Source organism: Xenopus laevis, chromosome 1S (assembly GCF_017654675.1).
Source record: "Xenopus laevis strain J_2021 chromosome 1S, Xenopus_laevis_v10.1, whole genome shotgun sequence".
NCBI lineage: Eukaryota > Metazoa > Chordata > Amphibia > Anura > Pipidae > Xenopus > Xenopus laevis.
Genome location: NC_054372.1, coordinates 186,703,715 through 186,720,191, shown reverse-complemented (window position 1 = coordinate 186,720,191; position 16,477 = coordinate 186,703,715). Strand labels below are relative to the sequence as shown.

Below are 16,477 nucleotides of genomic sequence, written 5' to 3'. Positions count from 1 at the left end.
TCATATCTTGCCCTGATGTCACTGGGCCCTGCTGTTTCTACAACTCTGCCTTAATCAGTGGTACAGGCTGATATATTAGATAGCTTTAAGAAGGGGTTGGATGGTGTTTAGCAAGTGAGGGAATACAGGGATATGGGAGATAGCTCATAGTACAAGTTGATCCAGGGACTGGTCCCATTGCCATCTTTGGGGTAAATTTCCTAAAGAGCGAAGTGGGTAAAGCTAGCGACCTTTTGCCAGCGTTGCCACCCACAGGGACATCACCAATTTACTTACAGGTGCAGGCGCCAATTTGCTTCAGACTCTAACGCCAGGCATTTTTTCGCTCTGGCGAATGGACGCTACTCCACAAATTTACTAAAATGCGGATTTTACTGAATGTTACCTCTTTCGCCAGAGTTGCCTTCGCCACCTCAGACCAGGTGAAGTGCTATAAAGCAGTTAGATCTTCCTCAATCTTCTGTCACTTACATCATATTCTGTGAGCTGAAAATGCATCAAAGTCCAAAAAACGTTGGCGACTTTTCCTTTTTTCAGCCTGCAAAAGACCTAACTTGAACTTTTTTGGGGTAACCGGTTTTCCCCATACATTTGCAAACATATGGAACATTCATTTTACAGTGGGCTCATGTGTAGGGCATTAGAATAACTCTATTGTCTTTATTAAGGTTCCCTGGACATGTGTTTTAAAAAGTGTAATTTGTAAGTATATGCACCAACATTTAGCATTAAGAAGTCCATACAACTTTAAATTTCCCGCCCTATGCAAAATGACCTGAACGCCAGATCCCTAGCGAAGCTTCACTATGCAGAAATGAACGCTCTCGCACCTTCAATGTCAAATGTTCGCCCATGACGAAACTCTTTTAGCATTTAAGTGAATTAGCGTAGTCTGAGCGCATTTTCGCTAGCGACGGGTGAGAATCGGTCGCTGGTGACAATTCACCCTTTAGTAAATCCCCTATGAGTCAGGAAGGAATTTTTTCCCCCTCTGAGGCAAATTGGAGAGACTTCAAATGTTTTTTTTTTTGCCTTCCTCTGGATCAACTGGCAGTTAGGCAGGTTAAATAAAGTTAAAAGGTTGAACTTGATGGACGTGTGTCTTTTTCAAACTAACTTACTATGTAACTATGCAACTCAAATTTCTAACACAATTTAAATCTGGGTGAAATATGCACCTCTATAAAAAAAAACATGATCTGATTCCAGTTGATGCCAATTGCTTGTTCTTACTTATGAGATGCAATGGTGGGATATAAAGGGGATTAAGTCCTTTTATGAAATTGATTCGTACTAAGAGACAAATAAATACAATGCACGCGTCACAATAAAATCTATTTTTTATTGAAAATACACCTACAAAGTATATATATATATTTTTTTTGTTTTGTTCCTATCAACACCAAAACAAATGAAAGTAGAACCAGTAATTGCAAAGAGAAAGTTTTATAGTACCTGATATCCTTGACAAACAGTTAGTTAAGAATCACAGACATAGAAAGCAGGTGATTTCTTCTTTTTTTTCCCCCATAACATTTCAGACAAACATTAACATTAAGACATTGTCATAAAAAATTCACATATGTCAAGGAAAACACTGGCTAAAGTTAAACTTTATTCACACATGTAAACAGTATCTATTATAAAAAATATCTCTAATTACAATTGATAAGATTTCTTTCTCTATTCATATTAGCAAAATAAAAACTGTAAAATCTGTTGTGCCTTTGTATCCATCCACCTCCCTTGCCTGACAAGGTCATCTCAAGCCCAAAGTATGAGATGACCCAAGAGATGACCAAGAGCTGATGTAAGAGGTGAACCTTACATTCTAGAACACAGAAACATTTCTGGGCTATTACTTTGCACTTACAGAGGAAAATCACTTTACTCATACACACACACACATATATATATATATATATATATATATATATACAGACCAGTTATTAAAGTTCCCACTAGGACCATCAGTTGAATATCTGAAGTTATTTCCCATTGTGACTGTGTTATCAGTGAGTCTTCTCTGTTTTATGTACCGGGTAGGTTGGTCAGGCTTTGTTGTGCTTTCAGTTCATCTTTACGATTCATGATTTAATGATGAAAATTGGAGTCCGTGTATTTTTAAATATTTGTATTATGGGCTTTCAGATGCAAACCAACGTCACGGGTGGCAAAAAAAGCGCCGTTCTCTATCAAACATAATGATGAACTGCAAGTTTAAAAATGTTCAGTGTTTGCATTATAATGCTTTGTGAGCTAACTTTAGGAAGCTCAAGGGTCAGGCTTCAGAAATTTCTTTCCAGTGTCACATCCACAGCTAGAATATGTAACATGGAACAGCTGAGACTTATCTTTTTTCCCTACAAAGTGGTTACTTAGCAGCTTGTATGGAGTCCTGTAAAAATACATGTTCCTTGTATATCTTTAAGTGTAAAAACATTAGTTGATTTAATATTTTAGGCACAATTGAGGGATGCACTTGTCACAGTTATAAAAGATGGCCAGAATAAACTTTAAATTGGGAAAATGCCTTAAAAATGATTCTTGTATATAGATTGTTAAGGAGCGGCAATAACACTTTGATACAGTCGTACCCAACTAGTAGCTCATGAGCAACATGTTGCTCTCCAAGACCTTGGATGTTGCTCCCAGTGGCCTCAAAGCAGGTGCTTATTTTTTAATTCCAGGCAAGTTTTGGTTGTATAAAACCAAGTGCACTGCCAAACAGAGCCTCAATGTAGGTTGGTAATCCACATAGGGGCTACCAAATGGCCAATCACAGCCCTTATTTGGCACCCCTGGAAAATGTTTCATGCTTGTGTTGCTCCCCAACTCCTTTTACTTCTTAATGTTGCTCACAAGTTCAAAATGTTGGGGATCCCTGCTTTAATACTCGGGGAGAGTCAGATTTCAAAATATGTTTTGACTGTGATTTCTATGAAGCAGTTTTGATCTATCAACATGCTTATTAGAAAGTGGCAATTGTATTCTGGAATTGTAGGTGGATGCTATCAGCCATACTGTTTTCAACAACAAGAAACATATGGAAACCCTTGGCTACAATCCCTACATTTTACAATATCTATTGTTTGTGCAAGTAAAGGCTGAATACAGTTACTTTCTGTTTCCAATAAAACCATGACCACTACTCTAGTCTCCTCCAATTCGTGATAATACAAATTTCCTATACAGATTTATTTCATCTAAGCAGGCAGAGATTTTAAAATAATCATAACATTTGTATTTATAAGGGATTTTGGCACCTGCTAGTTCTTTTTGTTTTATGTATGTGTTCTTGGTATCACACCAGAGTGCAAGAGGGAAGTGGCATGACTGTGTTTCTATGAGACGAAGAAATGTAAGAGGTGATCGGGTCTTTTACATTTTAGTTTCACTGTCTACGGGTTTCTCTGTTTCATTTTCCTGGGAGACAAGCTGGTATGGTTTCTTCATTTCATTCTCCTCAATGACTGAATTGCCCATCTCAGCATCACCTCTCTTAAGCTCCTGCTTTGACAAATGTTCTACGATGCCGGCACCCAAAGAGTCTCCAAGTACATTGGTTGTGGTACGAAGACGGTCCCTGGAAGAAAAAGATGGTAATCAGTGTGACTATTGCAAGGTGCCATGGAGTGCATCAAAAATAATATATAGGTATTTAGCCTAATTTAGAGAAGATGGCTTCCTTGGGTACCATCCATGAGTAGATAATGACAATGTTTCAGGTCTGCTCAATGAAAATGTCAAACACTTACTATCTCAACACAACATTGTCTACTTACTGCTCTTCTCAGCTATTATGCACCTTTTTCAAAACCTTCAACCATAAGAGTTTGGGACCTACATATCATTCAAGGGACCTGCACGGATACTGCTTTTGTTTGTTTGGTCCATGAACCAGTTCTGGCAGACATCGAAAAATCTAATTTTAATCTGGTAAAAATTCACTAAAACTACTGCGCTATTGATTGTTAAATATGTTACGAGACTTAAATCCTTAACATTTAGGAACATTGGGGCAAATTCACTGATTCGTAGTTGCGCCAGGCGTAACTTCGCCGCACTTCGCCACACTTCGCCAGGCGTAGTTTCGCCAGCGCTTCGCAAATTCACTAAAATCCGAAGTTGCGCTCAGGGGTAGCGTAAGGTTGCGAAGTTGCACTAGCGTTGATTCGTTAAGTGAAGCGAAGTTGCGCTAGCGATGGTTAATTTGCATACGGCGCCAAATTCAAATTTCAATGGAGGAATACGTACAATCACTACAAATGCCTGGGAAACCTTCAAAACATCAAATAAACATTTTATTTTGCCCTACACATGTGCCCACTGTATAGGTAAGTTGCCATGAGTCAGGAAATGTAGGGGGGAAGGAGGGGTGCCCCAAAAAATTGTTCGATCTTTTTCAGCCTATCACCCATAATGTAGAAAACACACCAGCATTCTTTGGGACTTAGAAAAAAATTTGACTTTTTTTGAAGCAATCCCTATCTACTCTATTGCGCTTCGCCAGGTCTGAGGTGGCGGAGGAAGTCTAGCGTAAAAGGTAGCGTTCAGTACACTGCGCTCGTTAGTGAATTTGCGTAGTTACGTCCGTAGCGAAAATTCGCCAGGCGTAAGGGTGCGAAGTAACACTAGCGAATCTACGCCAGCGTTCGTTAGTGAATTTGCGCAGCAACGAAAATGCCAAACGCTAGCGAATTAACGCTAGCGTTCGGCGCTTCGGCGCTTAGTGAATTTGCCCCATTGAGAGACAGATAAAATTCCAAGTAGACCTTACAATGTGAGGTGCCACTTGTTCAATGCTTGTAACATCTATTACAAGTCTATGCCTGTGAAAAATACTTACAAAAACCAGTCTACGGCAATGATCAATGTGATGTCTTCTGTTGGAAGCCCCACTGATGTCAAAACAATAACCATGGTGACCAAACCAGCTTGAGGGATTCCTGCTGCTCCAATGCTGGCAGCTGTAGCTGTGATACTGGGATGTACAAACAACAACAGCATGAATATCCAAAGGCTACAGAAAAGTGCCACTTTGCATATTTAGAGCACCTGCCCCTTCTGTAACATTTCCATGTAAAGTTGCTAGGATGATTCCTGTTTTATAATATTTTAATATTATTGATAATATATAATGATATATTGTTATTATTACAGCATTAGAGGGGGCCCTTTGTGAGGAACAAAGGAAATAGCAGCACAAAGTACGTTATACTGTATAATAGTACAGGTATAGGATCCCTTATACGGACCCCATTATCCTAATGACAGGACGATAATCTCCCTAGTTTCCATTTTTAACGAATAATTCACATTTCAAAAAATCATTTCCCTTTTCTCTGTAATAATAAAACAGTACCTTGTAGTTGGTGGGAACTAAGATAAATTAATCCATATTTGTGGCAAAATAATCCTGCTGGGTTTGTGTAATAACAAAATGTTTTTTAGTAGATTTATGGTATGGTGAGCCAAATTATGGAAAGATCGGTTATTTGGAAATCCCTTGGTCTCAAGCATTCCAGATAATGAATGCCATATTTGTAATATATTCACTATATACATCATTGGAAGACACATTTGTCAAAGATCGAATTTCGAAAATTCATGCGAATTTTTCTTAACTCTAATAAATTCGAAAAAGGCTTGAAATTTTACTTGAGGGTTAGTTATGAAAAAAAATCGAATATCTAAAACTCAAACCAATATTACCGACTCAAAAACTCAAATCGCATTTGAATTGAATTCGACTAAACTCGAATCGAGTTCTTTCTCCAAAAAAGCTCAAATGTCAGGAAGGCTAGTAACATCTTCAAATTGGTCACTGGACCTCTCCCATTGACTTATAAATGAACTCAGCAGGTTTTAGGTGGCGAATAGTCGCGTTTGGATTATTCACAATTCAGATTTGAGAGTTTTGACCATAAAAAAAATTGAAAATTTGAATTAGAATTTTCAATTCGACCCTTACTAAATCTGCCCCTTAAATGGAGCTCTGCCATTTGTCAACCCTTGTTCTATATTATGATATATTTTCAGTATTATAAGGGAAATTGGTTTCTTTTGTTTGAGGCTTTATAGTCATCTGCAAAAGTCATATTCTCATTAAAACATTTGTAATTAGTCATTTACCTGATTGTGATAATCTGCCCAAAATTCAGGTCATAATTGTTGACTTGAGCGATAAAAATGGCAGCCAGGGCTTCATAGAGGGCAGTGCCATCCATATTGATTGTGGCTCCTACTGGCAGCACAAATCTTGTAACTCTCTTGTCCACACCATTGTTCTCTTCCAGACATTTAAATGTGACTGGTAATGTAGCAGAACTAAACAAAAAAATATAGTTGTTGTAAATATAATCATTGTAAAAGTAGGACTAAAATGCTTGGAGATACATCTCAGGTGGTTCCTTCTGTTTGGATCCTATAAAGCCAGGTCTGTTTATAAGATTTATTTCACCCCATTTATCTAACCCATTAAAAATCAATGAATAAGGGTGCATCTTCTAAGGACCACAGAACATGTGTGTGAGTTAAGCACAGGAGCGGACAACAACATTGAATACAAAAGAAGACCCATTTTTTACTGCATAGAGTAAAGGGTTCAGCTCTTTTTGGTGCAGAATATGCTGATTTTCGATTGTTCTGACACTTCTGGGAGATGTTTCATTCAAATTTCATAGATCAAATAGTATGAAGATTCTTCATAGGTTCTAGGGCTGGTCTACTGCTGTTTCTAGTGAAAATGATACTGCAAGTAGCACAGAAACTTTTATACTGTTTTGAATTTGTAAATGATTTCATTCAATTTGTAGCTGCCACACCGGTAGTGATACTGCATCTATAGGCTCTAATGAAACATGGGCACCAAAGAAAAATTCTCATGGAAAAACGTATCGGTCCTTGCTTGGCTGTACCAACAAATAGTATTTGAACAAGCACCTAGGGAATAGTAAAACCCTTGGCAAGCAGATGTTGAATAAAACAAAAGCCAAGAACAATTGACGAAAGAAAACAAACGATTCCTACCTTGAGGAGGTTCCTAGAGCAGTGATTAAGGCTTGTATCAATCCACCAATGAAAACCCATGGGTTTTTCCGTGTTACCAAAAAGTAGAGGAGCGGTAAAACAAACAAAGCATGTATAAGCAGTCCTACAATAACTGTGATGGTGTACATTCCAAGCTGCCCTCCAACCACCCCCATATCTTCCATCTCGGCAATCTTTCCAGCAATCAGGAAGAGGATACCAATTGGTGCGTACCTAAAGAATGTGGAGAAGACAGATCTCAGTACAATAATATCCAAAACAACAGAGGGCAAGCAATATCAAAAGTGAATCAGACTCTTGGAATGGAGTTGAAATTGAATTTATAGACATCTATGAACCTTCGGCTTAAATTGTTTAACAAAGAAAATTCAATTCAATGTGGATTTTATGGAAAACACTGTAAAAAAGAGATGGACCAGACTACTCCATCTATATAGGGTAATATGGAAGAAAGGTTATGTATACATTGAAGAACCAGCTGATACTCACCACATGATTACAGCAACCAATCTCATAATTGCTTCATTGAGGGAGTCAAAGAAGTCCTTCAAAGCTTTCCCTTGTTCTTTCATGTTCCCAATGACCAGCCCAAAGCACATTGAGAAAACCACAAGTCCAAGGGCATTGACTCCATTCACTGCTCCTGGGATGGGTATCATCTCCTCCCTCATCTTGACCAATGATTCCATGGCTTCAGATACATTATTGGCTATTGATGATAGCAGTGATTCATTGTGTGGAACAGGGACTCGAAACAGTTTCTTCTCATAGTTTGTCTTGAACTAAAGAGACAAGAAAAAGGACAAATAAAAATTTGAATGGATAATATACAAGGGGTTGAAGTAGCTTTGTATTAGATCATGTGTTGCTTCCTTTTTTGGATATATTTGTGGTGTTGGCAGAAGTTCTTTGTAAGGCCTTTGCAAGTTGTTATCTCACCATGTTTCACTACTGTCCATTTGCTTAAAGGGGTTGTTCACTTTTAAATTCACTTTTAGTATAACGTAGAGCATGATATTAATTTGCAATTGGTTTTCATTTTTTCTTATTTGTGTTTTTTTAGGGTCCAAATTCCCCTAGCAACCATGCATTGATTTGAACAAGAGACTGGAATAGGAATAGGAGAGGCCTGAATAGAAAGATGAGTAACAAAAAGTAATAATAAGAATGTGTAGCGTTACAGAGCATTCATTTTTTGGTTGGGGTCAGTGACCCCCATTTGAAAGCTGGAAAGAAGGCAAATAATCCAAAAACTATAAAAAAGAAAAAATGAAGACCAATTGAAAAGTTACTTAGAATTGGCCATTCTATAACACACTAAAAGTTAACTTAAAGGTAATGCACCCCTTTAAGTTGTGCAATGGTCTGTGGAGTTCCACTGGTATAAACATTCATACACCCTAAACCTGTTGATTGTAGTGTCAACACCAGGGGGGGTTATTTACTAAACTCCGAATGCAGAAAATCCAATAAATTTGTGTTTTTTTAATATTAAATCGTAATTGTAAAAAAACACGAATTTTTCAGAATTTCTTATCCCCCGAGGATGCAAAAAGTCTGAATCCGAAAATCCAGCATCTCAGACCTGCCGAGGTTGCATATAAGCCAATGGGAGAAGTGCCAAAGATTTTTTGATCTGTAATACCCTGAAGATTTCAGGGTTTTCAGGCAAAAATCTGAAATAAATCTGAGTTTTCGGGTGGAAAATCTGAAAAATTAGTAAAATTCATATTTTCACTTTTCCGAATTTTTTTTAGGAAAATTTATTAATAAATAAGCTTAAAAGACCTGTGCGGATTTGATCTGAGTTTTTTCAGAAAATATTGAGATAAATTTGGACTTAATGGGCCTCCAGATGTCCCCCATATATCTTTTTTAGCCATATCGCGGTGGGTGGGGTGTACATTTTTTTGTATATATCTAGATGTGCTTTGCCTTCACCAATTCATCTATACCATGTGACACATTCCAAAATTATGGGTAAATTGAGCCTACAGCAGGTAGCTTAAATGTAGTTACACCACGTGGTGCAGCAATCAATGGGGAAAACATACATGGATAACTTAAGGCAGTTCATGTTTAGCAAAACAAACTCTAAATTTAAAAAATGTAATACAGAACCTTAATAAACCAGATAATTAAACCAAATAACAGAGAAAATGATGTACCTGTTTAAAGCAGGCTTCTACCATGTTAGGAGGAAACATATTTCTGTTAAAAAGAAAAAAATATTATGGTAAACAAATTCTATATATAAAACCTGCATATTAAATATGTTTTATTTCAAAATCAGTTATTTTAACATGGAAGCTGAAAGTCTGTAGGGAACCACCGTACATAAGCCACTACATAACCTGAGTCTAACGTTGGCTACACATGTCGTTAGATAATTTTCTTTTGTACTGAAAGACTTGATAGTCATTTTGACCCTTGAGCCAGTTGTGGTCAGATCATTGTATCCCAAAAAAGGCAATCTGTGAGACTCCTGAGTCCCTCATTTACATTTCTAGCAGACCGACACAATTTTGTTTTAGGGGTGTATGCTATCTTACCAGTGAGAGCTGTGCACAGGTCCAATATCACATATTGTATATAAATCAAAGGGCAATTCTCATTTCAAATGGACCCTCCAATTATGATTTAAATTAGGCATAATTTACAGAAGTTCCAGCATCTCTTGTCTCACACATTGACACTAGAGCTTATTACCTTATTAAATCCAGAAAAGCATCAGCCGCGGTTACTCGCTCAATTTTTCCTTCTCGGTGCATTTTATCCTTGCTGCCCTTTCCCGGGTGGATTATTATGACAATAATGATACCGATGAACACCGCAATCACCGTTGTCGTCATGTAATATACCACGGCTCTTATACCCATCTTTCCTGATGCCTTACTGTCAAGAGCAGCCATTCCTAGGAAAGAAAATAATTATGGTTCAGTATGATGGCTTTGTGATTCCACAAGAGAGCATCCCAAACAAATGGACCTCATTCACTATTGAGGGCTGCAACTCTAGGTGCTAAAGCAGGTGCAAATTATTGTGCATTGCAACATCCTACACAAAGTGGTTGCACCTAGTGCCAACATGGTCCTAAATAGGGATGGGCGAATTTGACCTGTTTCGTTTCGCCAAAAATTTGCCGCCGGCGAAATGTCGCAGACGGCCATTAAAGTCTATGGGCTTCAAAACATTTTTGCCACACGGCAAAATAAAATAAATAAAATAGTGGGGGAATAAAAACAACTCTCTCAAATGAGTGAGTCTACAAGCTCAAAAAAAATTAAAAAACTCAAAAACCTTGAATTGAAAAAAATTGCTAAAATTTTGCCTTGAGCAACTCCCCTTGAAATGACCTTCACACATTAAAGATGCCAACTTTTTAAATTCGAGTTCAAGTCTCTTGTACCTAATAAATCTCTGAAATTCAGGTTTTTGAAACTCGAATTAGAATTTTCGATAAAAGAAAAACTAGAGCTCTTAAAAATGGATAAATGACCCCCCTAAGTGTCAATGCACCCAGCGCAATAGTGGACTTCTAATGGATATTAGACACTCCCCTTTCATACTAAACAGCCTATCAGAGCAACATGACAATAAACAAGTTTATTCCAGCCTCTTCAGAGGCTGATCATTTTTCCCTTAAAGGAATAGTGACACCAAAAAAAAAGTGAAAAAGTGTTTCAAAGTGTTTCAAAGTTATGAAAATATTGTGTAGTGTTGCCCTGCACTGGTACAACAAGGGGCACATTTACTAAGGATCGAATATCGAGGGTTAATAAACCCTCGAATTAGACCCTCGAATTTAAATCCTACGAATTTGAATGTCGAATTCGAAGGATTTACCGCAAATCCTACAATCGATCGAAGAAAAAAAAGATAACATCCTTAGAATCTAATGATTTGAACGATTTTAAGCAATCGATCGAAGGATTTTTCTTCGATCAAAAAAAGCTTAGAAAACTGATGGGGAAGGTCCCCATAGGCTAACATTGTACCTCGGTAGGTTTAAACTGCCGAAGTATGTAGTCAAAGTTTTTTTTAAAGAGACAGTACTTGACTATCGAATGGTCGAATAGTGGAACGATTTTTACTTCGAATCGTTCGAATCGAAGTCAAAGTCGAAGGTCGTAGTAGCCTATTTGATGGTCGAAGTACATATAAAATACTTCGAAATTCGAAGTTTTTATCATTCGAATACTTCACTCGGGATTAGTAAATGTGCCCCCCTAGTGACTAGTGTGTTCGCTTCAGAAACACTACTATAATTATATAATTATATAAACAAGCTGCTGTGTAGCAATGGAGGAAATTAAAAAAAAGGCTATATGGCACAGGTTAAATAGTGGATAAAAGATAACACCATTATGTTCTACAGAGCTTATCTGTTATCAACTTGTTTATAGAAAAAAATGTAGTGTTTCTGAAGCAAACACCGCAGTTTTACCAGTGCAATGAAACACTGCATTATAGTGTTATTACTTTAAAACACTCATTTTTTTATGTTACTGTTCCTTTAAGGCTGTATCTGAAAACAAACTGTTCAGGGAGAAATATCTCCAGATTTGCTGTTGTTACTGAAAAGAAAACTTAAATGAACCAAAGAAGCTTTTGCTGTTGTAGACCATGGAAATCATGGAATGGAATCCATTAACCAGAAACCCGTTATCCAGAAAGGTCTGGATTGCAGAATGGCCTTCTCCCACAGAAATAATCAGAATTTTCAAAAATGATTTCCTTTTTCTCAGTAATAATAAAACAGTATCTTGTACTTGATCCCCACTAAGATATAATTAATCCTTATTGGAAGCCAAACCAGCCAATTGGGTTTATTTAATGTTAACATGATTTTCTAGTAGATTTAAGGTATGAAGAGCCAAATTACAGAAAGAACCGTTATCCAGAAAATCTCAGGTTCCAAACATTCTGGATAACAGGTCCCAGACCTGTAATAATAACATTTCAAGTAATGCAGTTCCAAATCTGAGGTAGAAGCCCATACAAAGAAAAGGAATTTTCGATAAACGTAATGATCAAAACCATTTGCATGTATTTATATGAAACGGCGAGAGTCTATTATATGTTGCATTGATTAAATGGAATTAACGGCTCCTCTCTTTTGGCGTCAGTAAAGACTTGTGGTGGTGCTAACAGGGGTTTTATGTAGTGAAGACCTTGTTATGTCTTTCTGTGGTCTCACTGTGATCATTTCACCTTATCTTAAGGAAAAGATCTGAGGAAAAAAAAAGATGAAAAGCAAAGGGGATTGAGGGCTATTTTTCTTTTTTTTTTTCCCTAACGTCATTCTTTTCAACAAATGAGTGTGTGTAGAAAAATAAATTGCCAGGGTTAGATTTGGAGTTGCCCAGGCAACATGAGAGGCATCCTTGTTTGTGGAACCTGTAGGTTCTGCTTGTTTCCCAGGGCCTATTAGGGACAAGAAGGGGATGGGAAGACCAAGCATGGACATGAATACAATATCGGGATGTGGGAGAGAGAGCACTTTGAGATTAAAGGAGAACATACATCTACTTTCAACAATGGAGACCTTTGCTAGCTGCTTGTGAAAAGAAAAATTTCTGACAAAAGCCTGTGACACATGAAAGCCCCAGAACTAAGTTTACTGCTCCTCTATCAAGTGTTTATACCGGATTTCCATTCAATCCTGACCCCACTTACAGGCCTTATGTTTAGCTCACTGTATCCACATACTTTCATCCAAACTTATAACCACTGCCACCATATGTCTCCACTATGTAAGATGGATCTAAACCCAAGAATGTATTATCCAGACACTGCCCAGTATTGTAACTGATCCATCCAAAATATATCAGCTGAATGCTACAAAAGATGGATTTAATTAGTATAATGGGTGTAGGCAGATACTGTAGGATTGTAAATAATGGAGTTTTTGAATGAACAAATTGAGTCGCACTTAGGGCAGAGACACACGGGAAGATTCAGGAAGATTAGTTGCCCAGCAGTTTTCTGCTGAAGAGCACCAGCCCGGGGTGTGAGGTAAGTATCTACAATCACTTGGGGGTGCCTACATTTTGGAAACCCCAAGTAAATACAGCCTTTCCTGCTCCTTTAAGGTGGAGTTTTTTCGGATTCATACTTTTAGCAGCTTCAGGGCATAACTCTCCTACTGAACAGACACTGCTTGATGCCCATGTAGGGGAATTCTATGCCCGCAAAAAGGATCTGCACCCGGTGGCCATCTGGCGTCAAAATGGGCACCAGCGTCAAAGTTGACGCTGGCGCCAATTAAAGTCAAAGGGTGTCCATTCATCGCCGCCGGCATAAAAATCAGGCAAATTTGCACCTGCCGAATAAATTCGCCTATCACTATGGGCCCATAGCAAGGCATTTCATTTGTATTTTGTAGAAAACACCCACACCTCTTCTGATACTGCAAGGATATTGTGAGAAATCCTGAGGTGGTGATGTGGAACATAGAGTCCTGTGTCCTTATCCATGCTCCCCTGAATTGGGGTTATGCACACTATGGAAATGTTGTGATCCAACTTGTACAGGACAAACCAATGCAACATGTTGTACAGAAATCACATCCTTTTAGTCATGCTAATGCCCATGCACATGCCTAATTGGCAGCCAGATCTCAGATTTTTTTGAGCAAATTGGCAAGCCATTGGTCTGTGTACACTCTCTATAAAATAAAGTTTGCGTAAATATGCGCGCGTAATGCGCCTTCAGTCAGTTCCCACCTCTCCTGCTGCTGGCTGCTGCCCTCATTTGTCTGATCTGGTCCGGTGCAGTCTGAATGGTCGGCCCCCACACATTTTCACCTCACCAGATCTGGCCTTCGTCGCAAAAAGTTTGGACACCCCTGAGGTAGGCCCTTTGTACAGCTGCAGGCCCCATTGTTTGCATTAGACCCTACCCGGTACTTGGATAAATAAAATGTAATTCACTGCGGTGTGTCAGTGTACCAGGAGCTGCACAGCATTGAGCTATACAGGGCTGTCCAACTGGCGACCCCTCTTGAGTGGCCCTCCACATGAAAATCTGCCTGCTGTGTCTGTTTACCATGTGTAAACTTTAAAAAGTATCACTATAGAGATTAAATGGCCCCTGCATTGTTTAAACCTCAAATTCTGTCTGTAATCTCCTGTATTGTTCACACCTGTAATCCCCCCTGCCCTGTTCACACCTGTGACACCTCTATTGTTCACACCCTAAAGCCTGTACTGTTCACACCTGAGACCCAGACTGAAACTGCCCACATTGTTCACCTGTTCACACTCATACAAACTGCTGGAGAGGCACCAGCACTGTGTCACTGTATGTAGTACATGTTAGGGTGGTCCTGATAGATTTCCCTGTCTCCTGCTCTATTCTGCCTTCCATATGCTCCCTGTGTGTGCCCTGCTCTGCCTGTGGAACATAAGCCTAGTATTTGTTCTGGGGGTTTGTTAGCTTTTAAAAATTATTGTTAGGGGCCCTTAAGGTGTTTACTCATGTGCTGGGGGAGCTGTGTTATGCACAGGGGAGGAGTATGAGGAATATGGATTAAAGGGTGTGTCTTAATATGACTTCACCTTTTCACATATGAGTGATAAGTGATATCCCTGCAGTGAGCACCAATCATTTGGTTTTTTGGTGTGCTACCACCATTAATGTTTGCATGGTCTTGTGCTAACATGGGTGTATTTTGAAGTGGGCAGTTTAAAAACATGGAGTGGTCAACACTGGCTTCCATTATTGCCCCTCCATCACGTAAGACAGAAAAATTCCAGCCCTCGGTACAACAGAAGTTGGACAGCACTGCTCTAATGGTTTCCTTGATGCCCTCTATATCTGTGTTGATCTTTTTCCCAGATGGGCTGCTGCTGACTGAGACAGAGTAACTAATCCCCAAGCATTGCTGTGGAGGAGGTGAGTGGTCACCGAGTGTTTAATGGGATGATGTACTAGCCAGGGCCTGAACTAGGGGTAGGCAGAAGAGGCACATGCCTAGGGCACAATGATTTGGGGGCACCAGACCTCATTTTTAGCCTACCCCTAGTCTGGGCTCTCTTACTCCTTAATGCCCTCAAGTTTTCTCTCTTCCACCCCCCATGGGCAAGACAAGTGGGTGGTTCACGCATGGGTGCGCCCATCCACTCACGCATGCGAGTGTCCGTTTGCTCGCGCTTGCACTTGCGGGCCAGGGGGGACATGTGACTACCCAGGTTGCCTAGGGCTTCTTCCTGGCTTGGCCCGGCACTGGTACTAGCTGTCCTGAGGAAGACAGTAGAGTGCATTTGCAAAACCCTTGCACCCCTTAGTGCTAATGCACTCAAGAATGACCCCAGTAGCTTTCGGTGCTGGAAAGATAGCACCATAAAGTGTCTACTAAAATCTCCACAAAAGAACTGGATTGACCAGCTATTGGGCTCCGGTGGGGCCATGACGTAAAACATTCTCCAGTCCTAAGCACATTCCATCTCAAATTTTTTAAACTATACCAGGACTTCAACCATTTGCCTATATTAAATAACAGAATCTAGTACCTGAACTCGAATATAGATCAAGTCAAAGGGTTAATGCTGGACTTATGGGCACAATGTATTCTGCAGACTAGTGCCGTATATTACGCAACCTCAAAGGGGACAACATTTGCTGTGAGATACAGGGTGGGTTTTCAGGTATCAGTACCTAGAACATTAATAGAATGAAGAATATATTGTATAAAGAAAATAACTGTGAGTCCCTCAATCAGTGTCAAACTGGCCCACCGGGATACCAGGAAAACTCCCGGTGGGCCCAGGTGTCGGTGGTCCCTCATGCTGCTAAACATTTGGCCTATTTCATGGTCATTCCATATTTCCATGAGAAAAAGAGGCAAAATAGACGGAATAATCCATTATAGTATGTAAAGAAAGAGACTAGGAAAATAGCGGTTGTGTGAGGAGAGGAAGAATTATAGTACTGAGAGTGAACCCCTGGTAAAAGGTTTTTGGGTGGCCCCCTGGTGTCCTAGTCCGACATTGCCCTGAATGATCGCAAGCTGTGGGGCCAGTGTAGGACACAGTAAAAGAACTTTGCAGTTGGATACAACAACAAGACAATTGTTACGAAGGGTTTTCTTGTGGAAATTCACAAGCCAAGCAGCATAATTACAGGAGGAACAGATGTTGTGCCCTGAGGAGACCCTAATTGAGTGCACACCATTATCTTCTTCCAATGCAGTGTCTCTTTTAGAGGGGCCTGTTTGTAGAAGGGTGTGGGGGGGCAGTAGTGACTGTCTCTGGCCATGCACAGCAGTGGTTGTAATTAAACCAACAAAAAGAAGAAAAATGAATTAATGGGGAATAAACAGGAACTCAAATAACTAATTGCTGGGAAGGAATCATTATTCATTGATGATCACTTCCCCTCCGATTAAACCCTCCCTCCAAAAGCAGTAAAATTAAAACCT

General features: G+C 39.3%; 1 protein-coding gene across 1 annotated transcript in view; it reads right to left on the bottom strand.

Annotated features, from left to right (window-relative positions):
* Positions 1-1,595: 1,595 nt before the first annotated feature.
* slc1a3.S (solute carrier family 1 member 3 S homeolog) overlaps positions 1,596-16,477 on the bottom strand; it is a 46,040-nt gene continuing 31,158 nt past the window's right edge. Inside the window, exons 4-10 of the mRNA XM_018244526.2 lie at positions 9,763-9,967; positions 9,222-9,264; positions 7,543-7,835; positions 7,033-7,266; positions 6,136-6,330; positions 4,850-4,984; positions 1,596-3,586 (exon numbers count right to left, since the gene is read on the bottom strand). Coding sequence (XP_018100015.1) covers positions 3,382-3,586; positions 4,850-4,984; positions 6,136-6,330; positions 7,033-7,266; positions 7,543-7,835; positions 9,222-9,264; positions 9,763-9,967 — 1,310 coding nt within the window. The 3' untranslated portion in view covers positions 1,596-3,381. The remainder of the gene's footprint in view (positions 3,587-4,849; positions 4,985-6,135; positions 6,331-7,032; positions 7,267-7,542; positions 7,836-9,221; positions 9,265-9,762; positions 9,968-16,477) is intronic.